Source organism: Guillardia theta (assembly GCF_000315625.1).
Source record: "Guillardia theta CCMP2712 unplaced genomic scaffold GUITHscaffold_13, whole genome shotgun sequence".
Classification (NCBI taxonomy): domain Eukaryota; class Cryptophyceae; order Pyrenomonadales; family Geminigeraceae; genus Guillardia; species Guillardia theta.
The window spans coordinates 75,111-96,548 of record NW_005434661.1 but is presented as its reverse complement, the minus strand read 5'-3'; the positions used below and the strand labels follow the sequence as shown (position 1 = coordinate 96,548).

Genomic DNA, 21,438 nt, shown 5'->3' with positions numbered 1-21,438 from the left:
GGGGCTGAGCCGCCAGGGACCCCAAAGATTTCAGAGAGGAACGAGTTCACCAATACAGGCTCGCCCCCAGGTTCGCCAGGAAAGCTGAGAAAAATGCTCGAAGCATCCCTGTTGAGGTAAGGATTCTTGATCTCAAAAGAGAATCCATACACCGTATCAGACAACAAGCTCGCGTTCCAGGGCAGAGAAAAGAAAAGGGATGAGTTCTGAAAGTTGCCGACCTCATATGTTGGATACTCCGAGAAAGGAAATGTGGCAGATACGCTGGAAATAGGCAAAAGTTGAACCGTACTGCTCGCAACTGCATTGTTGAACCCTGACAGAACAAAATTTATATCAGCCTTTGTGTCGTCGCCAACGATTGTCTGGTTGAACTTCAAGGCTACTGAGATGAAGTTGGACGCGCTAGCCAGCGGGTTGCTCTGTGAGATGTTGCTCCATACGAGCTCAGAGCGTGTAGAGCACACCGAACACAGCAAGAGCAAGATCAAGTATAAGGCTTTCATCCTCTTCCTATCGATCAATCTGGCGCTGCCCTCCTTCCAACCCCTCCTTCCCCTCTTTCTGCGTCCCCGGCATAGCCAACCTTCGTTTGCTATCCTGTTCCGTTACAAAATCGTTACTCATAGGCCGGGCCGGGCCGGGCTGCTACGAAATCACCGGTCCCCGGACACCTGGAGTCCGGGACCCACTAGGGTTTGCAAGCGAATGTCAGCAGCTGCCTGAACTAATAAGTCTTAAAATGCTGACAAGGCTTACAGGCGAGCCTTACAGGGAAGAGATTTATAATACGTTTAAGACAGTCGCTGAGCATTGGTAGAGTTTTGGGCACCGTTGTGATGTGAATCGCTCGGAAAGTGTCAAGATATTGGAGGAAACATCTGGTTGACGAGGACGAATACAAGGGAAACGCTCTTGAAACGAGATGCTTGTTTGGACATTGTATTGAATCATCGATGCTAATAAAAATGGTGAAAACCTGAGAGCTTGATTCGTGAAACTTGTAAAGCTTCTTTTCCTCCTCAATTTCATTGACTGTGTTTAATTTACAAGTTGATTTCTGAACCTAGTGAAGGATAGACTACAACGCTTTGAAGGCAAAGTAGATTCAAGTAGAAAGGACTTTCTCAAAGCTGATATCATTTCAATCGCTCGAATTGTAAATCGCGTAAATAATTGCAGCTTGATACGTTCATCGCAATGACACCAAAAGGTGATCATCGGTGCAGCAGTGTTGTTCAGTTTTTGTGCAAGTTCCATCTGCATGCTTCTTGCGATAATCTGCAGCGGAAATCACCATTGCCAGGTGTTGTTGACTGCATGTAGAGGATGTCCTTGAGGAAAATCCACTTGAATTCGTTGAAGTGCTGAATGAGTTCGAATTTCTCGCCCTCATCTCAGCTCGTTTGACAGATTGAATCCATGACACGGCCTTTTCACGTCCAGCCGAGGATACAAGCTCCTGGTAAAGATACATTTCTGCGGTGTTGAGAGGTTTCATTAAACGAAGATGTGAATTTTGCATGCGATGATGACGTGATGAGATGTTCGTTGTAAAGAGGGAAGGATGGAGGGTGAGAGGGTGAGAGGGTGAAGAGAATTGAGGGAGAAAGAGAAGAAACAGAGGGAAAGATGCAGGAGGTAGACAAGAAGAGGAGGGAGGGAGGGAAATAGAGAGGGAGGTGGGGGAGGGAGACTGGCAGTGGGGCGGGGATTTCTTTGCGCACGTTTGTGTCACACCGACTGGATCGGGAGACTCTCAACTGTGGTAAAGATCATCACGAGGAAACCTGTAAGGCACTCTGAGACTCTGTAACCGATGACAAAAGAGTCGTTCTAGACAGATCTGTGAGGTGTGAAAAGAAGGCGTTTGGAATGAAAGGGCTATGCAAGCAATATCCGGAGACATTGTGATCCCTGCAAGTGACCTCTTCTGGAATTTTCCTGTACTCACAAAAAGGCATCTGACTGACAGAAATTCTTCGAGATGACGTGTGGAAGCTCTGAAGCGATGTAATTTTATGACTTTTGGAATCACAAGGCAGTCGGTTTGGAGGGGTGCTGACAGGTCACACGTTTACAGGTTTCCCCGTCAGTCTTTATATCCCACTGCGCCCCCCGTGAATTCCACATCACCCATGCCCTCCACCAACGACACGAACAAAATGCTCGAGCAGGATTGCAACAATGCTCGTCATGCTCCAAGAGTTTCCAAGATCGACATGTATTTCTATGAAGAGCTTCTGATGAGCGGCGGACAAAAAGAGGCATCGGAATGGCTCAGCATGAGGAAACTACAAAGCTCCAGGTCCGGCGCTTCCAGCCCTCGGTCGACTCTCAGTCATTCTACCTCGCTGCCAAGTTCCTGCAACACCTCGCGCAGCCAGACTCCAACTCCTGCAAGGCGCTCAAGCATTGAGTCCTGCAGAGAAAAGTTCGTGAGGTCGAACAGGAGCGACTCATTCTCGCACAGAAGCAAGAAGATTTCCACCGAGGTAGATTTTGAGCTCGCAAAGCTAAGATTAGGATACAATGCTGGACTTCTCTTCACTGATGCTGCTCACCTTGTTCATCCTGACTCTGATGAGTGAGAACGTCTCAGCTAGTTGGACGAGTGTGTAGAAGTATTCTTTCTGTTTCTTAATGTATTCTTTACCATGAATAAAACATGTCTAATACGAAATTATTACATGTCAATATTTTGAATGATAACAACTCATTTGCAAAAGTGCGAACCAACCTTGCATTCGAATGACTAATGACCTACCTTGCGTTCGAATGACTAATCCGTTGCGAAGGCAAATGTTGGTCGTCTGATGAGCGTACAGACATTTCAATGTCATCTATATCACTTCAGAAGTGATCAATAACTCATCAGTGAAAAGTTCGCTTCTTTGTGCTGTAGCAACAAGAAACGTTGTCGAACAACTCTATCAACTGCTTCAAATGCTTCAACTCACACTGATGGATTGGCAGACATTAAAAGAAACCCTGGAGGCTCATCACCAGCTTCCCTACTCCTTCCAGTTACGCGCAGCTGCCGAGCCCGCTCCGGCGGAAATCGAGAGGAGTCTGAAGTCCCTCATGACTGCTGACCTAACATAGGCGTCAGGTCACGATGTGTTGGCGACCTGTTGCTCCCGGACCCAGTCATCACGAGGCCCTCGGACGAAACGATGTTTTCAAAGGAGAAGGAGTAAAGATTGGTCATGCTGACCCCTTACAGGAATGATCTGAAGGTTGTGAAGACTGTCATCAAATCATGACTGATGACCATTGGCCCTTACAGTCCTCAAGGAGGGTGTACTTTTGGGTTCAAAGAGGGGGTAGTCATCCCAAGAGAAGGGGGCAGATCACGTGTAAGGAGGCTTTATAGAAATTGAGGTGGGGAATCGTGAAGCACGCATCGTGAGAGCGTGAGGAGCGAGGGAAGGAGTCAGACGCAGCAGGAGAGCGATCTGAAGAGTGTTCGAACTCTTCTCTGTGACCCGATTGTAGCGGAAGCACGCGCAAATCATACCTTGCTCACGAAACCAAGAAGCTCTGTAGTTCGCCGTGTTTCGCTGATATCGTACCTCATTTCTCTAATCACCTCGAGTCTGACAGGGACGACCCCTGCACTTCCCAGATGGCGGCAGCACATGCTCGAGGAAAGAAAATGAGCAAAGTTGAACTGTATTTCTACGAGGAGCTCTGTGCGTCGGGTGGTGTGGAGCTTGCAAACGAATGGTTGTCCATGAACAAGAAGAGGTCGAGCGGCTCGTCAGGTGCAGCAAGTCCCTTCGCCACGTCCAACAGCCGGCCGACGTCAAGGGCAGATTCCTTCGACTCTTCCCCTGGAGCTCCCTCCATGCCGAGGAGCAAGTCAGAGCCCGATACTTTCGTGTTGAAGGACAAGGCGCAAGGGAAGAAGGACGGGGAGCTGTTGGAGCTTGTCTCTGCTGCTCAGAAGGAAGACCTGTCTTATGCGGAGATGGAGAGGAGGGCTGGATCAAGAGCTGGTCTTATGTACACTGATGCTGCTCACCTGTTGAACGACTACAGCCACAGATAGCAGGGATAGCAAGCAGCTTCGATTTACAATTTGTTGATAAAGAATGTTTCCTTTCACTGATTCTCTTCCTCGAGCAACTTGCTCGGCGGGGAACCCTGCTTGCAAGTCAGCTCAATGACAGCGTGTCACTTTCCGCCTCCTCCTTTGCAAACCTTGTTGTGAAGGCTGTACGCGTGCTTGAGGGCGTCGATGCGTCCTCGAATCGCTTGTTCTCTGACCTGCAAGGCACCTGAGGGAGCTCAGAGGAGAAAGAGGAGGAGGAGAACCTCGCGCATGACAAGAAGCCACTGAAAGAGGGAGGTGGCTGCTGGCCCTGCCTCCATGGCCACATGGGGATGATCTAATGCTGCAAGGGAGCCGGGGAGAGAGGAGGAGCAGGAGCAGGAGCAGGAGGGGTCAGCTCTAGCTGTAGATGAAGGAAGGTCTCACTCTCTACTGCCTCCGCGGCGAGAAGAAACTTGTGCTTCTTGACGCGCAGCCGCACGTCCATGATCATCATCTCCTTGATGAGATGGCGCGACACCAACTTGCGGCAGCTGCTCCACTGGGTGACCTGCCATGGCGTCAGCTGCCGGCGTGACAGTCGACATGCTCGACCTCACTCTGCTTGTGGCCTAGCATGTACATGACGCCCTGCACAAGTTTGGTGACGGAGCTGGGGAGTTGAGAGTCCGGCTTGCGGATGTTGTCGAGGAACGGCCTGCGGACTGTTATGAGAAACGAGGAGGAGAAATGGGAGAAGGAGAAGCAACGGGGAGAGGAGGAAGAGAGGATGAAAATGGTAGGACAGGGAGAAAGGAGAAGTCAGGAGAAGTCAGGAGAGGAGGGAGAAGTCAGGAGAGGAGGGAGAGGAGGGAGAGGAGGGAGAGGAGGGAGGAGAAGGATGGAACGGGCTGGAGGAAGACCTCTGAACATGCAGCTGAACTTGCTGGTTGGCATGCAGGTAGCGAGCGACGGGGTAATGAGTCCTGAGCCACATCTGCTCGGCGATGGTGTAGGATAAAGAGCCCACGGGGAGGGGCTCCGACTCGTCTGATGCTGTGATGAGCAAGGAAATGCGGAGAGGAGGAGAGGAGGAGAGGAGGAGAGGAGTGTGGAGAGGGGAAGGAGGGAGAAATGAGTAAGGAGAGCCAGCGGGCTACACATGAGGACGAGAGGACGAGGACGAGGACGAGGACGAGGACGAGGACGAGGACGAGAACTTGGGCATAGAGGATGTAACCTTCTATGGAGAGAGACTGGTAGCGGTTGGGGAAGAGACCTTCCTTCCAGATCTCTTCAGCTACCCACGAGAAATGACTGCTGGCCTCGAGCATCACCTTTGATGAGCGTCAGAGGACGAGTAGAAGGGGAGAAAGAGCCAGGAGGGTGCAGGAAGAGGAACAGGATGAGGAGATGAGCAGGAGGATACGAATGAGAGCAGACACAAGAAACGAGCGCAAGGCAAGCACCAGAACCAACCGAAGGAGGAGGAGGAGGAGGAGGAGGAGGAGGCACCTCTTTGACAGAAGGCTGATAAGCGTGGGTGAGGGAATCCTCATGTGATTTGGCGTCTACACCCAGGAAGGCGACTGTGCCGCTGCTCAAGCTGATCGGATACTCGCGGAGAAGACTGGTGCTGCTGCTGCTTGAGATCGCCTGACCCTCTCGGAGCTGCAAAAAGTCCTCCCCTCCTCCTCCTCCTCCTCCTCCTCCTCCTCCTCCTCTCCTTGCCATGAACTTGGCCAGGTAGTGGTGCCCTGAGCATCGGTCATGGCGGAAACGAAGAAGGAGTGCCAGGGAGAGGAGGCAGGAGAATGGCAGGAGGAGAGGAATCGAAGGAAGGAGTGGATTACAAACAACGACAGGGAAACTAGCGAGGGGAGAAGGAGACAAGAAGAAACCCGAAAGAGGTGGAGAAAGGGAGAAGAAGAGGAGGAGAAGACACAAAGAGGGGGAGGGGAGGAGGGGGAGGGGAGCAGGGAGGGGAGAGCAGGGAAGGGGAGGGGAGAAGAGGTGGAGAAGGAAAAAGAGGAAGGAGGGGAGGGGGGCACCTGAGAAGTTGGGGAACGAAAGTGTGAGGGCAGAGACGTCTTGGGTTGCCTCCAGCACATCAGTCATGGCAGCCTCCACTGCGTTGAGAAATTTCCTACGAAAGTTGACCTGAAGCAGGTCTCATGTCCCGACCGGGCAAGAAGTGCGATCCACAAAGAAGAGGAGGAGGTCGAGTTGGAGGACGAGCAGGAGCAGGAGCAGGAGGTAGACAAGCAGGAGCAGGAGCAGGAGCAGGAGTAGACAAGCAGGAGCAAGAGCAGGAGCAGGAGCAGGATGAACAGCAGCAGCAGCAGCATGTCTGCGTCACCTGCAATAGGGCAGAGGAGAGCACCGTTGCCACCTCGCTCATCATCTCCTCGTTGTGCTCTTTTCCTGCCTTGCTGGTTCCGAACAGGCAGAGGATGCCCAGGCCCCTCCTGCTGCCATCCAGCAGAGGAAAGATCATCTCCGCCTCCTCCTTCGACGCGATGCCAGTCCGGAGGGCTCGGAGGGCCGCAGGAAGATTATCGAGCTCGGGGAAGCTCTCGAGTCCTCCACAGCAGATGGAGGAGGAGGTGGTGGAGGTGGAGCGAGGTGCGACATCGATTCCAGGAGGAGGGTCGCCTGCAATGAAGCGAAGCTTTTCCTCCACTAGGAAGGCAACAAACGCCTTCGCCCCCTTCGCCTCCCACGAGAACCTCCTAGCTATCTCCACCGAGGCCTCGCACAGACCCTGCAGCTCCTCTCCTCGTCCTACCGCTCGCGTCGCCGTCCTGAGGAGCAGACGATGAGCAGTCTTGGTCGGGCAGAGGAAGGAGCGTGCAAGGATCTGCGCGAGGCTCGAGAGGAAGATTTTATCCTCCTCCTCTATCCCAGTGGAGTCCGGACCCATCCGCTCCTCCCTGCTCATGAAAATCATCCCTCCTCCCTCCTGCATCCCTCGATCTCTGACAGGAACCGCTACCCTGATCGCCATCCCCAGCACCTCAGACTTGTCCAGCACTAGCTCCCTCCTGTTCATCGCCTGCAGACTCAGTCGAAGCTTGTCCTTGTCCTCCTCCATCTCATTCCCCTTCTCCTCCTCCTTGTCGCTGAGCACCATCCTCCTGCTCGCCATCATCTTCAAATCCTCCTTCCCGTCCTTCATGAAGTCCATCCAGCACATCCGCTTGCTCGTCTCGAGGAGGCCGATCTCGACCCGCCATTCCTTCAAGGGGTGTAGCCTCCTGATCGCACGGAGGCCCTGCAAGGCTGCAGCCTCGATGTCCACGTCAGGGTTCTGTGAGATCAGCGTCAGAGGCTCGAGGTCCGAGACAGAACCATGAGGAGAACGTAGACATGGGGAGAAGGCTGAAGGCGAGACAAGACAAATGGAGGCAGGACAGGGCAGGACAGGGCAGGGCAGGGCAGGGCAGGGCAGAAGACGGGGAGAGTTATCCTCGCCTCGATGGACTCTTCGAGCTGTAGGAGAGCTCTCTGTCGCTCTGCGTACTTGAAGCGAGCCTCAGCAGCAAGCAGCTGCTCTCCTAGCACGTAACTTGCAGCTCGAAACTTCATCACGTCCTTCTCACCCAGCTCGAGCCTATCTCCTTCCTCTCCAAACGACTCGAACGTGTCTGCGCAGATCGCTCCATGGAGGAAGGGAAGCTCCGGTTTCTCTGCCTTCTTCTGAACGCCCTCCTCCTCCTCCTCCTCCTCCTCCTCCTCCTCCTCCTCTCCTTCCTCCTCGGAAGTTTCAGATGGCTGCACCACTTGCCGGCTCTTTGCCAGAGGGACTGAAAGGTATGTCCCTTGCCGCTTCTCCCCATCGAAGAAGAGAAGCCCGTCAGTGAACTTGGTGTCGAGGATCACCAGGGGGCTCCTTCGCTGCAGCACCCTCCGCCACGTTAGCCCCTGTCCCTTGTGCAGGACGTACGCTGTCTCTCCCCCGTACGGTGTCAGCTTCACCCTGTCACACACTCGCTTCCTGATCGGCTTTGGAGGAGGAGGAGGCTCCTCTCCGTCGACTTCCTCTTCCTCAGCCTTTGGGGGAGCTTCCACCGGAATCTCCACGTCCTTGGAGCAGGCAGCGACTGTGTGAACGAGGTCGTCTCGCAGGTTTCCTTTCAGCTCTGCGACCGCCACGTAGCTCGCAACAGAGTTCATGCACAGCCACTCGCACACGAGGAACTTGAGCGAGTCCTCTAGAGCCATCACCCTCTCCTCGCTCGAGAAGTCAGCCTCTAGAACCTTGCCATCGCATCTCTTCCACAGCTCCATCACCTCGCTCTGAAGGCCCGCATCCTCTTTGAGCATGTCCGCCAGCACTTCCTGCGCCTTGCTCCTCTCCGCTTCCCTTTGGTCGGAGATGATCTTCTCAATCCTCGCCTTTTCTCTCATCGTTTCCTCCTCCTGAGCTCTGCTCGCAAGCTCCTCTGCCAGCTCTTTCTCTGACTTTGCGGCCTCTTGGGCCTTTCTGATCGCTTCCAGCTTCGCTGATCTGTCTGCAGCCCTTAAAGCTGCTAGCTCCTGCAGCCTCTCGCAGTACTTGACCTTCCTCAGCTCAGGCTCTTGTGACTTCATTCGAACGAGCTGCTGCGCCAGGAACCGAACAGGGTTGAACGATCCCTCCACTCCATGCGTCCCTGGCACAGGAGGAAAGCCCTTCTCCTCCACCCGCAGCCCGAGCTCCACCAACGCTGGCATCAGGGTGGGAAGGATGCATTCTTCGATGTAGTCGAGCGACTCAGCCTCCAGCTCGGAGAGAGCATGGGAACTTGAAGCAGAGCCCGCCAAGAGCGACTTGGTTCCTCCCGGCATCATCTCCTCCACCTCCTCCAGCCCCAGCCGCCCCAGAAGCGACGCCGTTGCCATGCCAGATTGACCCGACAGCCGTTGAACCCTCTCTTCTCCGTTACTGGTATAACGGACACATGGGCCCGCCCCCGGGCCGCCCGGTCGCGGCAGTGCCGGCTTGCACTGGAACTAGTTCATAACGATCATAACCGTTTTAGGACACCAAGGGGCAGGGGCATGGTCCGAGGTGAACAGAGCGTCCAGTAGTAAGCTTGGAAGAGGAAGAGGAAGAGGAAGAGGAGGAAGAGGAAGAGGAAGAGGAAGAGGAAGAGGAAGAGGAAGAGGAAGAGGAAGAGAGCAGAAGTACTTGGCAGTCTGGGTTGTGAAAGAAAGTGTGAACAGAACACAGTTCACAGGGATGGTGCCATTCAACAATGTAAGAAGGAAGGTCGTTGCCTGTCTCCTTGCAGCAACTTTATCTTGTGTCTACCTCATCCTTCTGGCTTCGTTGTCAGCCCGCAGAAGCGCTCTGTCAGAAAGCCCAGGGTCGACGCTTCCAGCGCAAATCCAGAAGAACATCGATGGGATGTGGTCAAAGTCTCTGTCTGCTCAACACTCTTCTTCTTCGCGATCGAAGGGAAGTTCTCTCCCCTCCAGTGTGCTCAACGGACCTGGACATCAATGGGAGCATGATCCATACTTCGTTACCGAGATGGGGCTCGATGACGGGAGCTCGAACCTTGCGAGCGACTTCGGGCGAATGATGCGGAGGTGAGACTGAGGTAGAGGGCAGAAGGACTAGTGTGATGACAAGTGTGCATGGGGGTTGCCGCTGAATCTGATTGCAGGATGACCGTAAGGCGACAATGGCATTGGGACAAGGCTGGTGAGGTGACCGGGCAGCCAGGGTTTATCCAATCTGGCAAGGTTCCTCCGCAAGTTCCCATTTTTGGAAACGCATAACTTGCGAGTCGCTGGAATGTAATTCCCCGATGCGCATGAATTGTTTGACATAAGTTGTTCTTCTTGGTTTGGTGTCAAAGTTTCAATCACTTACTTCCCTTACAACTGTTATCTACAAGCTCGTTCGATGCGGGTAGTGCTTGTCTGTCCTCTTGCTGAGCCTCTTCACAAGCTCGTAAACTGTGACGATCATGATTGAAGATGGTACAGATGCCATGATGCGTGCTTGGACTCCCTTCAACAAACTTTTTGGCCCCTCTTGACACCAGAGATGCCGGAGAGTAGTCCGCAGGTTACTGCCATCTCGCGGATGCCCCTCCACCTGGTCGACAGTTTGTCAGGACTGGGTAAATCAGAGAGCTGAGAGTATCAATCGATCCCGCACCTGAAGCCGCGTCCTTGCCACGTCTATCGGGTTCGTGGCTACGGCTGCAACCAATCCAGCTGATGCTCCAGCTGATGCCTCCGTCAACCGCTTGGAGGCATGCGACGTAGGCATAAAGTGGCTCTGCAGCCTTTCCCTCAGGTACCCGTAGCTACCCCACCATATCGCTGAAGATGGGGCATAGACGCACAAAGAAGCTCCGAACCCTTTGTAAAATCCTTTCACCCCATCTTGCCGTAGGATCTCTTTGCTGACGTGGACCAGAGAGCCGTTGGAGTCACCGGTGCCAAAGTTCATCATCTGCTTCTGCGAGACGATGTCGATCGGGACCACGATGGTCTGCGAGACCAGCGATGCGCATCCCCCGGCCACTGCGTTCCTCACCACGTTCATCCTCTTCGGAGAGATGAACCTGTTCCTCTCGTTCATGTGCATCAGATGATGGCGCACATATTCGTAAGTCGTGATGTACAGCTGCCCCGACACGATTCCGACAGTACTGACTCCAAAGCCTTTGAACAATCCACGTACCCCTTCGTGCCGGATGATCTTGTGGAATGCGTCCAGAGTCCCACTATAGTGGTTCACTGAGGGTGCACTTGCTGCTATCGAGTAAGGATCCTTCTGCATTTGCAACCTTGTTTTCACGACAGACAAAGGATACAGGCAGAACCGCACGAGAAGGGATAGCGATGGACCATAGAAGTAGTACTTGAACTTGTCGATCTCATCCCAGGAGATATCTCTCGATGCTACCTCATCCATGATGTGTACCCTTGCTTCCTCGGGTCAAAGCTCGATCAAATCGGAGGAAACCAAGGTCAGCTAGTGCCCTTGGAGTGCAGATGGATAGGAAAGAAGCTGAGAAGAGACGATATCGAGGGTATCAATCAGACTTGAGGGCAGCCATTTACGTGGTCAGAGGCGAGTCCTCAGCTGCTCACCACCTCCTCCGTTTCCACCACCTCCCATTGGCCGCCCATCCAGGGATGCCGAGGGGAATGCAGACCTTTAGGCGTAACCGATCATCGACCCAAAGGGTAACGGAAGCCTTGCCAAGTTCAAGTTGACCGTACGGTGCGCGCCCGGGCCGGCGCCGCGGCCCGCGGCCCGCGGCCCGCCGTCATTGAGTAGTGACCGTACCGTACGGTCAGCCTGAGAGTATGGCCCGGCAGGCTGAGTCACTTGCCAGTTTACAAAGTTGAATCACCGGGGCCGGCGTCACTCACTACGGTTGACTCGTTCCGAGTCGGCGGTACTAGTGACTGAGTAGTTTTTAACTTAATTCCGAGTGAGTAAACTTCCGCGCATTGAGCCCGGCTGCCCGACGGTCCGAGCCTGAGTCCATGGCCGCCGGCCCGGTAACGATGACCTCCGACTGCCGGGCCGGGGGCTGACCACAGTGCGTGTAGGGCCGCAGTCACGAACCGGGACCCAAGAGCGGCGACCGTCCCGCGGTGAACTTCCGGACAGGGTGGGGGTCCGACGGCCAGAGGACCCCGTCGATATTCTGTCAACTTTGACTGATGTTATGGGGTACCGTACCATATTGGCAGGGGGAGGGTGGGTAGTAGGAGCTACTTGGAGGGGCCCTGTTGAGGGTCACGGTCCGGAGGGGGTGGGTAGAGGACAAGTTGTTCGAGGGCGAGTCCAGGGAAGGGCAGGCGATCACACTCTAGACTTGAGTCGGAGAAGCAGGAGCAGGAGGAGGAGCAGGAGGAGGAGGAGCGGCAGCAGGAGCAGCAGAGTTGGAAGAAGAAGTAGGTAGTCGGAAGGTGCCTCTAGAGAAGGAGAGTGAAATGACAGGGACTGAGTAAAGGAGTTGAACGAGGGGGCAGACACCAAGGAGCAAACTGCGGCAGCAGAAACAGTACTGAGAGTCAGTGCTGGTTCAAACGAGGCAAGCAAGTCACGGACTGGCAAAGAAGACTTGAGAGTCGGGAGGAGCCACTGCAAGGCGGATGTGTTGGTGGTGAAAGAAGAGAGGTCAGTGCGGAACTGATTATGCGCATGGCCGGGATTGATCGGTCTCAATGATCAGACGGTTGTGGTAACGGAGGACAGGAGCTTCATATAGTGCGAACAAATTATGTTGACAGCAACCAAAGAAGTTGACAATCAGGATCAAATGTCGGCTGATAGCACGGCAAACTCAAGAGACTTCTGCTGCAGCTTATGCTCTGAGATGGTAGAGTGGAAACGGGAATGTATGGACCTGCGCCGGTTGCTGATGCAAACTTGTGATGAGTTGGTGGAACAGAAGAAGACTCGAACCAACACGGAAATGCTGAATCAACAGCTCTTTCAGGATGTCTGCCTGCTCAAAAGTAAGCTGGATGAATCAGAGTCAATGCGTCTGGCCAGCAATGAAGAGTGGAGCAAGGTAGTGGAGAGGTTGGAGAGCAAACTCGAGGACCAGAACGTCTTGAGGGATAAAAGCTCGGGTGTGCTGGCTAAACATCAACAAGCTGAGCTTCAAACGTGCCTGGAAAAGGAAAGAAACAACAACAGACGTCTCGCTGCAATGCTGGCCAAGCTTGAAACAAGGTTAGAGCATGACCAGGCGCAGAGGCAGAAGGTGGCAGGAGCAATGCCAGAGCTCATCAGTGAGCTCCACAGCCTACATGCTCTGCTTAATGAGGCCATGCAAGACAAACAGGCAGCCGGGGAGCACATCGAGTTGCTGAGAACAGAGATCACCTACCTGAATGCTGAGAACGCGAGGCTGAGAAAGAACGACTCGGACACTGTCTTCGCACAGATCAGAGACATGATCTCAAGCGAGAGGATAAAGCTCCTCGGCGACAACCTCCTGGAGTTCTTCCAGGCATTCCAAGAGCTCAATGTGCTGCTTGCTGCGGACATTGCCGACGCATCTCAAAGATTGGACGTGTTGGACAGTCTCTTTGAGGACTCTGAGAAGAGCATAACGGAGGTTGTTAGAAGTCAGATGAACACTATCAGGACTTTGATGGCCGTGGAGAAGCATTTCGTGTTGCAAAGCGACAAGCAGGTCGAGGAGAAAAAGGCTCTACAGCAGAAGCTCGAACAGATGGAGGCTGCGATGTCGCTGCTCCAATCAGAGAATGACCAGCTGAGCTCTCAGGTGTTGGCTCTGTCGCAGCACGTGAGCCAAGCAGCTGGTGATGTCGACAGCAATCCGTTCAATGACGGTGGACATCTAGAACAATGTGCCGTGCGATCAGCTCAGATGAGAACAACAAACATGCCGACTAACACACCTTCATTGGATGCGTGTGATGATCGTATCCAAGATGCAAAGATACATCACGCGTCAAGCTCGAATGGAGACTTTACGGAAGTTCTGGACATCTCAACCGCGCAATGTCTGGAAGCGAAATATGAGCGCCTGCAGATTGAGCTAGCGGACAAGCAGTCTGCCATAGACAAGTATATCGATGAACAGCTCGTTCTGTATGCTCGAATCTTTGCCATGGAGAGTGAGAACGAGAACTTGAAGGTGAAACTTATGTCTCAGAGCAGATCCTTCTCCGATGTCATTGAAAACTCTCCCGTGCCCTGTGAACTGTCGGAATGGTCGGCGTACGACGAGGGGCATGTGAGCAAGAGCTTCGACGATTCCTTGTCCTCCCTTGAAGAAGTCGTGCAAGGGGTCGAGGAGGAGATCGGAAAAGCGTTTATTGTTGCAGCTTCGTCGTTGAAACTGTCAGTCAAGGCGGAGGAGGAGGAGGAGGAGGAGGAGGAGGAGGAGGAGGAGGAGGAGGAGGAGAGGCTGAAACTTACCATGTCGACGATTTCAAAGACCATCAGGTTTGTGATCGAGGGCATCGAGGAGATCGAGTTCAAACGTTCCAAGGAGATCGACAACGAGCTGGCAGCTCTCTTCAGTAACATCTCAGTGAGTCTCCTGCCAGATACCAGCGGTCAGTCCTCGCGTTTTGCAAGCATGGCAGGAACGCGCACGCCGGGTGAGTTTGTGACTGGTGAGGTGAAGGTGACCTGATTGCTGCAGTAGAAAACCAGGTGAAAGAAGCGATCAAAGAATTGAGCACGTCTCATGGGTGGCACTTGTTCTTAGCAAACACTCTGAGACACAACGTGGAGCTCGAAAGGAGACTTCGCGCATTCAAGGACAGCTCCCAGGGCTCGCCCAGCAGAAGAGAGCAGGCGAGGCTGATCAGTCTAGATCAGAACGTCACTGCCTTGAGGTTGTCGCTCGCTGACGCCCAGGACAAGAACAAGTTTCTGCTGAGCGAGGTGGAGAGGCTGAACACCTGCAAGGAGGAGGCTGACGCTGAGGTCGACGACTTGAACTCCAAGTTGCTCTCCCTCGTCGAGCATCTCCAGGGATCAGAGCCCTTCGGCCTTGACTTCTATCGGATCCTCAAACGGTTTGATCCCCGGCGAGAAGCAAAGAAGACTTGACTTGTCTTGTCATGACTCGACTGGACTTGACTTGTCTAGTATTCACATATCTTGACTGGACTGGGCTGAGCTAGACTTGTGTTGTATTGACTTGAATTCAACCTGTCTTACCTGGGCTGAGCTGGACTGGACTCGATTGCACTGGGCGAGTTGTATGCTGCATTTATTCGTTGCCCAAATGCTGTTAATGTAACGATCCAACTAAGGTGCTGTCGTCTCTGTTTCCATGTACCCTCCTACCGCTCTCTCCTCTGCTCCATCACGCTTTTAGAAGCTATTTACCCTTACTTGTTCTGGTGCTCGCCTCCTGCTGTTCTTGCTTTGCACTGAGATATTCAAAGTCTCTCCGGATTGCACAAGAAAAAGGATCAAACAAGGAAGCACGAGCGAAGAGGAAAAAACTTCTTTCATTCAGACAAGACATGCTCCTTGTGTTAGTTCTTGGCAGCTCGCACTTGACCGGCAGCCTGTGGGAGAAAGAGAGGGTGAGCAGCAAGAAAGAGAGAGAGTAGCTGGAGGTACCGTGGAGAGTATGCTGGAGCCGGAGATGTCTTTTGTTGTGTGTGTCAGGAGGAGCAGCGCAGAGCACGAGTCAGGTGTCACCGGAGGAGGCAGCTTCGAACTGCGCCAGCTGCTGGGACATATTCTTCTTCAGGAACTCCTCCTCCTCCGCGTTGAGCTGCGAAAGGGTCAGCGAGAAGAGGAGGCGGGAGGTAGGAGCAAGCCACCTCCTCTCCCAGCTTCTTTAGCGCCGTCAGGATCTCCACGACTTGTGCCATGTAGGACTCTTGGGTGATGCGCTTGAGCTTCAGGTCTTCCTTCCTGCATGAGAGCGATCAGCAGGGAAGATGTCGTCGTACCTGCTCCTCCTACTTCTGCTCCAGGCGCAGACGAAGCTGTGCTGGCTGCTTGTTGGCAAACATTTTGATGACCTCGGGAGTGCGAAACGCCTGACTGACTGCCCCTGCACACCAACAGCATAAGAGATCCTGCTAACTCCTGCTGCTCCTGCTCCTGCTCCTGCTCCTGCTCCTGCTCCTGCTCCTGCTCCTGCTCCTGCTCCTGCTCCTTCTCTTGCTCCTCCTTCTCCTTCTCCTGGTCCTGGTCCTGGTCCTGGTCCTGGTCCTGGTCCTGGTCCTGGTCCTGGTCCTGGTCCTGGTCCTGGTCCTGGTCCTCTCAATCCGTATTCTCCATCTCATCTCGTGCTGTCCCTGTCCTCTCCCTGTCCTCCTCTCCTTCTTGAATCAAACCTTGAATCGCCAATCTCATTCCCCCAAGGTCGTTGACTAGAGTGATGTCCCCCGCGATCATCTTCTGCAGCGACTGCTCGAATTCTCTGCAGGACATCGTGATCTTTCTTCGTAGGCTGGCAGCTCATCTACCTCAGCTGGTTCAGAGTGTCCTGCTTTGTCGATTCGTACTCGTCCTCGTCGAGATCTGTGCGACAATGAGGACTGAGAGAAAGGAGGGAGGAGGAGGGAGGAGGAGGAGGGGCGAGGAGAGAGGAGATGGCACCATCTTTCAGGTCCTCGCAGTCTTGAAGCTGCTGCAGCAGGCGTGCAAGCTGTAACGAACCATCACATGTCAACCGAGCTGATCGCCTGATCCTCCCAACAATACCTCCTCCTTGTCCCTCCTTCTCTCTCATACTTCTTCCTTCTCCTTCACCTACCTACTTCCCCTTCCTCCTCTTCCGGCTCCTCCTCCTCGTCTCTCTCCTCCCCACTCACCTGATCCTCCACGTTGCTGCGAAGCTTCGCTGTCTCCTCTTTGCCATATCCCGACATGCTGTTTTCCCACCCTACCCCCAGTCCTTGCTTTCGAAGGGACCCAAAAGCACCGGTCATACCTCAAACATGAGTGATGACATGCACAGAGCAGGGGTCTAGTCGTGGTCGGTGTGAGCGTGAAGGAGAGGAGCGTGTGAGAGAGAGAGGCGGGCAGAGGAGACTGAGTGGGAGGAGGCGGGAGAAAGGGTGTTGGAGGGGGGGGGGGAGGGAGAGAGGGAAGGCGTCCGGAAGGGAGGGAGGGAAGGGGGGGCAAGAAGGAGGAGGAGGAGGAAACGTTGCAGTCAATCTAATGGGAATTTTATTCGGGCAACTTTTTAACGTCTTATCTTGAGCTGCTCGTCCTCGTCCTCGTCCTCGTCCTCGTCCTCGTCCTCGTCCTCCCTCCTCCCCTCACAGCTCCAATACTTTCGCCACCTTCTCCGCTGGCTCCCCGGCAGAGTCCTCGAAGCTGAGGCTCGTAACCGGCTTCACTGACGTTGGAGGAGTAGCGAAGGCGTCCTGGCGCGTGCCCGCCTCATTCGAACAAGACTCTGAAGGATTGTCAGCTGCTCTCAAAGCCCCTACTTTGACGTTACCTGACATTCCTCCTAGATCTGTAACCTTCGCAATGGCCTGCTGCAGCTCAGCCACGACATGAGGAGCAGAAGCATGGGCATGGGCATGGGCATGGGCATGGGCATGGGCATGGGCATGGGAAAGAGGAGCTAGAGCAGTAGAGAGGAAGAGACGATTTCTCACCCTGAGCGGTTCAGCAGGGACGAGCTGTACTTTGCTCTTCGCCAGCTCCTCATGGGCCGCACACAAGGAGATCAAGTGAGCCCAGCTGTCAGAGTTGACGTCAGTCGGATCAGCTGGCAAGCAGGTAGCCATTTACCCTAGCGCCGTCAGGTCGCTGCAGGGGGTAGAGTTCCCACTGAGGCCGATGGAGCACGAGATGTCGATCTAGTCAAACCATCACTCCCAACTGCAGCACAGACTCCTCGTACATCCGGCAGACCCCAGGGCTTGCCCGTTACGATACCGGCAAGCACAGCCTGCAGAGGAGAGTCAATCCTGCACACGGGAGGCGGCAGGCCTGTGAATTCACCGTGGACATTTCCCCATATTGCAGTTTTAAGAGCTTTGCCTGATGCTACAGTCAGCTGAGGGGGCGGGGGAGAGCGAGGAAGTGACCTGGTCAGGAAGGCTTGCAGTAACGAGCTGCTGGTTGAACTTGGTTTCCAGCACGACCCGCTTCTGCCAACCACAAGGTCACCGGCGACTTGCAAGAGGCCAAGGGCTGGCAGCACCTGGTAGTGATCGGTGGGAGAGATCTTAGAGAGAGGGTTGGGAAGGTCCTGGAACAAGGACTGCTTCTCCAGAGCTCTGAGGGCCTCTGCTGAGAGTGAAAGCGGGTCCCTGTCGACGTCCAAGTCCAGCCTCTGCGCTACCTTCCGGGGAGTGCACATGCCCTGCAGCCCTTGTAAGAGGTCTCCTCTGATAGACATACTGAGAGTCTCACCCGCCCCAGATCCTGAGGGATCGCCGCGTACTTATTTGGGGTGAAAGGGGTACGGGGCGTGGAAAGAACGTAGGGAGGAGGAGAGATAGGTTCGTCGGACATCTCCTCGTCTTCCTCCTCTTCGTACTTTCTCTTGGGCTTGTTCCTACATCAAGATGTTATGAAGACTGGGCAGGAAGTGCACAAACCGATGTCTTAACGGAGCGTGCTCCAGCGACAAGATCTACAGCAAATCGTCAAACAGGTTAAGAATCCGCAAACGAGGTCTCACCTGCACGAGAGCCAACCCAGGACACAAACGGTCACCCCTTGAAATATCTACATCGTGCTCCTCCAGCACGTAAATCTACACCGAGTTGATCAGAGGCAAAAACAAGACAGTGAAGGCTTGACTTGTACCTGCATCCTGTAAGGTGGAGGGCTGTTTTTGGGCTGGTACATGTGCCGACAGCGATATGATTTATACAAGATCCCCCATTTCTTCAGGTGCGTCTTTCTGCCGACAGCATGTCAGGTAAGGCGAGCAAGCTCGCGGATCTCGAACCGTCCCCACGCCATTTTCCAGGTGTGCTTGGTGGGTCCAGATGCGACGCTCTTGAGGCTGATGGCTTTATCCTGCAGGCCCTCTTCTGTCCTGATGAAGTAAAGAGTCCCAGACTTGGGATCAAGCGCAGTGTTGGGAGGGTGTCTATCGTAGACAGCAAACAGCTCGGACATCTGCCCTTGCTGCGTCCTGAAGTAAGCACGGAGCAGCTCGCTGTTGCGGAGGATGTAGCTGGATTTGCTTCCTTCAAGAGGCTCTGTCAGGAACTCAAGGTTCTTGACCCACATTGGCAAATTCTTGAAAGACTCCAGCTGCTCTGGGGAAGGAACCTCTTTCGGCGGCTGCCTCTTCACCACAGGAGGCTCCTCGTCTTCAGTATCTTCGTCGCCCTCCCTCCGGCTGCTGTCATCTGTGTACAGCCTCCTGGGCTTGATCGGCTCAGTAAAGTCTAGACCATCATGCTCAGGAGAAGATTGAGCTCCTCTTGTTGGACTCCTAGAAGTCTTAGATGGGGTCTTTGTCGGGGAGCCCTCCGCCTTCCCAGATACGCCGGCTGCCATGGCAGCGAAATTTGGAACGTTCCTGAGCCTTCCACTTCTACTCTTGGAAGGATCCGTAGGCGTCGACTTTTCAGATTCGCTATCAGCATTCATATTCTGTGTTGCAGGCTTCGACATGGGTGGGGTTCAGTCGGCCTGTAGCAGATTTCCTGCTGGCGTATGAGGCAAATCGATGCAAACTGTAATGGGGAGGCTACTGGAGTCCAAACCTGATCCAAGAGAAGGCGCAAAAGTTCCAGAAGGATCAGAAGTATCTCTCTTCCTCAACTTGCCTCAAGGATCGATTGTATACCCTATCTTCTCCTCACAACCCCACAACCCTGCTTCCTTTCCCAACAACTTCCAAAATCACAGCTCAGAACTTCTTTGCAAGGGGCAACAAACAACAGCGCACAAGGAACTTGCTCTCTGCTGGTCTCTACAACTCTTCAGCTCTGCTGTCCTTAGGGTCTTCCCGCCATGGCCGCCAGCATGTCCCGTTCTTCTCCTCCTCCACAGCCCGCCATGTTCGCAGAGGCGTGCAGCTTCCCCTCCCAACTTTTGGACCCCGCCCCTCTGAAATTCTGCGTCCCCACCCAAATTTTCCCTGTTTGACCCGAAAATTTCGGCCGTTACCCAGGAAATTTCGATGAACATGTCGAAAAAATTCGACCCCGCCCCCCTGAAATTTCTACCAAGAAAAAAAAAAAGGAGGCGCCTCTTAGGCTGTCTCGTTTGAGTAAAATCTCTGGTACTGGAACCTACGTAACGGCCCAACCCTCTTCCCCCCTCGTACCAATTGCACAAGGAAACCCTCATCCCCACTCGTACCGCAAGTAGCACTGAGGCGACAGCTGAGGCGAGCCCGTCATGCTTGAGCCGTTGGGGTTGCACGGATGGGGGAAGGGAGGAAAGAGGATGGGGAGGGAGGACGAGGACGAGGATGAGGACGAGGACGAGGACGATGACGAGAAAGAAAGGGAGGAGAGTGCAGGTGGATGCAGGGGTGACATTGGAAAGGGTGAAACGATAGTACTGGTATCTAACAGTTGCTTTCAAGTAGTTGAAGATCTGAGGAGCTTGCAAGTGTTGCTGAGTTGTAGGCCTAACAAAGTAGAGACAGAGGTGTGCTGCGTGGTGGAAGATAACTGCAGAGCTCCTCAACACTTACGATCATCTTTCTCTACTTCAGGATCATGGCGACCACTCGACCTCCACCATCTCAGAAGCTGAACCCTCTTGCGGTAGCCAAGGGACAAAGGTTCATCTGTGAGCTCACAGGGAAGCAAGCATCTATTATTGTCTACTTCTACGGGGTTCCATACTACTACTATGACAGGACGACACTGGAACTCGATTGGTAGTCCTCACCTCCTGCTCCTCTCCTCCCACTCTCTCCTCCCATCCCCTGTTCGATTCCATGCAGCTCATCATTGCACAAGGAACGGAATCAAGTCAAAGATTGCCCAGATGTTGGTTCCTCTTCGACAGGTGAAGCTCTTTCTTAGGCATGACAGCAGGACATGACAGCCTGACTCCGCCTGCAGCCTCCTTCCGTCTTCCCCACGGTCGAGGAGAGAGAGAAGCAGGAAGCGAGCGTGCGTAAAAGCAAGCTGGCACTCATCGAACTCTGCCGGATGGAAGCGACGAAAGTGAGGAAGGGAGGGAGGGAGAGGAGGGAGGAAGGAAAGGAGGGAGGAGGTAGGTTGGAGGGCTGAGTGTTGGATTTCTTTGCAGTATCTGGTGCATGGAGACTTTGAGCTTTCTATACCCGGAGCAGTTCAAGCTCTGCGGTTCTCATTAGATATCTATGGGTCAGGGAAAATCGAATTGGTGAGGAGGAGAATTTCATTCCGCAAGATTCCTTGCTGATTGTTTCGCTAGGTTCCTTGTTACCTTTTACTGGCAGAAGCAAATCTTGGATTGGGAAGGTATAATGTTCTTTTACTCTTTTGGTCTCTCATCCAGCCAGTTTTCCACTTCCCCGTTCTCCTCTGCTTACCTCCTTTCTCCCCTTGATCTCCCCCCATCTTGCATTCGGACCTTCCTTGTCCTATTCTTCCTGCCCCTCCTCACTTTCCCCTCCTCTTAGCTGTATCTTTGCTCTTTTCCTCCTGCCTGCGGCTGCTCATCCCTTGACCAGGCACAAACAAGCAGAGGAATACCTCTCGCTCGCCAACTGGAGTATCCTCAAGGTAAAGGAAGAGGAGGGGGTCCGATCAACAGCAGCAGCAAGGGTGGAGGAAGAGGGCAGAAATGAAAGTAGAAGAAAAAAAGCATGTGGAGTTGAGTGGTGGGGAGAGGAACGAGGAGGAGGAAGAGGAGGGGGGAGAAGGAGGAGGTTATCAGTGACGTTTTTGTGCAGAATCCGGACTGTAGCAACAGAACGAAGTCTCAACTCTATCGCAACTTTGGCAAACTATATGCTTCTCAGGTCACTCCCCTGACTCACCAACTCCCCTACTCC

The 21,438-nt window shown here is 53.8% G+C and overlaps 9 protein-coding genes across 9 annotated transcripts in view; 5 read left to right on the top strand and 4 right to left on the bottom strand.

The window, feature by feature from the left end:
• Positions 1–2,138: 2,138 nt before the first annotated feature.
• GUITHDRAFT_103301 (hypothetical protein) lies at positions 2,139–2,591 on the top strand (the record flags this gene model as incomplete). Its single annotated transcript, XM_005837633.1, has 1 exon — positions 2,139–2,591. The coding sequence occupies one exon, from the start codon at positions 2,139–2,141 to the stop codon at positions 2,589–2,591; it is 453 nt and encodes a 150-aa protein (XP_005837690.1).
• A 795-nt stretch (positions 2,592–3,386) lies between these two features.
• GUITHDRAFT_151056 (hypothetical protein) lies at positions 3,387–4,103 on the top strand. Its single transcript, XM_005837632.1, has one exon. The coding sequence runs from the start codon at positions 3,629–3,631 to the stop codon at positions 4,052–4,054; it is 426 nt and encodes a 141-aa protein (XP_005837689.1). The 5' UTR covers positions 3,387–3,628; the 3' UTR covers positions 4,055–4,103.
• A 4-nt stretch (positions 4,104–4,107) lies between these two features.
• Positions 4,108–8,920, bottom strand: GUITHDRAFT_134845 (hypothetical protein; the record flags this gene model as incomplete). The annotated part of the gene is made up of 11 exons (XM_005837631.1): positions 4,108–4,149; positions 4,207–4,272; positions 4,321–4,400; positions 4,484–4,607; positions 4,652–4,754; positions 4,960–5,092; positions 5,277–5,373; positions 5,552–5,793; positions 6,088–6,196; positions 6,396–7,346; positions 7,388–8,920. The coding sequence occupies 11 exons, from the start codon at positions 8,918–8,920 to the stop codon at positions 4,108–4,110; spliced, it is 3,480 nt and encodes a 1,159-aa protein (XP_005837688.1).
• A 340-nt stretch (positions 8,921–9,260) lies between these two features.
• GUITHDRAFT_103298 (hypothetical protein) lies at positions 9,261–9,805 on the top strand (the record flags this gene model as incomplete). The annotated part of the gene is made up of 2 exons (XM_005837630.1): positions 9,261–9,613; positions 9,691–9,805. 2 exons carry the CDS (start codon positions 9,261–9,263, stop codon positions 9,803–9,805), a joined length of 468 nt encoding a protein of 155 aa, XP_005837687.1.
• A 136-nt stretch (positions 9,806–9,941) lies between these two features.
• On the bottom strand, positions 9,942–10,931 carry GUITHDRAFT_50187 (hypothetical protein; the record flags this gene model as incomplete). Its single annotated transcript, XM_005837629.1, has 2 exons — positions 9,942–10,127; positions 10,191–10,931. Coding segments are annotated over 2 exons (927 nt in total), but the record flags the coding sequence as incomplete, so codon positions are not given.
• A 1,387-nt stretch (positions 10,932–12,318) lies between these two features.
• On the top strand, positions 12,319–14,597 carry GUITHDRAFT_103296 (hypothetical protein; the record flags this gene model as incomplete). Its single annotated transcript, XM_005837628.1, has 2 exons — positions 12,319–14,140; positions 14,185–14,597. 2 exons carry the CDS (start codon positions 12,319–12,321, stop codon positions 14,595–14,597), a joined length of 2,235 nt encoding a protein of 744 aa, XP_005837685.1.
• A 592-nt stretch (positions 14,598–15,189) lies between these two features.
• Positions 15,190–16,384, bottom strand: GUITHDRAFT_66454 (hypothetical protein; the record flags this gene model as incomplete). The annotated part of the gene is made up of 7 exons (XM_005837627.1): positions 15,190–15,276; positions 15,326–15,419; positions 15,471–15,561; positions 15,848–15,933; positions 15,980–16,034; positions 16,113–16,161; positions 16,328–16,384. 7 exons carry the CDS (start codon positions 16,382–16,384, stop codon positions 15,190–15,192), a joined length of 519 nt encoding a protein of 172 aa, XP_005837684.1.
• Positions 16,385–16,777: 393 nt separating this feature from the next.
• GUITHDRAFT_134841 (hypothetical protein) lies at positions 16,778–19,109 on the bottom strand (the record flags this gene model as incomplete). Its single annotated transcript, XM_005837626.1, has 12 exons — positions 16,778–16,917; positions 16,963–17,210; positions 17,262–17,329; positions 17,374–17,421; positions 17,475–17,513; positions 17,561–17,623; positions 17,677–17,838; positions 17,889–18,033; positions 18,077–18,111; positions 18,160–18,234; positions 18,288–18,384; positions 18,433–19,109. The coding sequence occupies 12 exons, from the start codon at positions 19,107–19,109 to the stop codon at positions 16,778–16,780; spliced, it is 1,797 nt and encodes a 598-aa protein (XP_005837683.1).
• Positions 19,110–20,167: 1,058 nt separating this feature from the next.
• Positions 20,168–21,438, top strand: part of GUITHDRAFT_134840 (hypothetical protein) — a gene marked incomplete at both ends in the record, with an annotated part of 3,268 nt that continues 1,997 nt past the window's right edge. Inside the window, 7 exons of the mRNA XM_005837625.1 lie at positions 20,168–20,331; positions 20,414–20,462; positions 20,519–20,623; positions 20,709–20,804; positions 20,856–20,902; positions 21,115–21,166; positions 21,337–21,405. Of these exons, the coding sequence (XP_005837682.1) occupies positions 20,168–20,331; positions 20,414–20,462; positions 20,519–20,623; positions 20,709–20,804; positions 20,856–20,902; positions 21,115–21,166; positions 21,337–21,405 (582 nt within the window). The remainder of the gene's footprint in view (positions 20,332–20,413; positions 20,463–20,518; positions 20,624–20,708; positions 20,805–20,855; positions 20,903–21,114; positions 21,167–21,336; positions 21,406–21,438) is intronic.

Bases quoted from the DNA above. Each gene is read 5' to 3' on its own strand.
- GUITHDRAFT_151056 (XM_005837632.1), top strand. From the start codon at position 3,629: ATGGCGGCAGCACATGCTCGAGGAAAGAAAATGAGCAAAGTTGAACTG.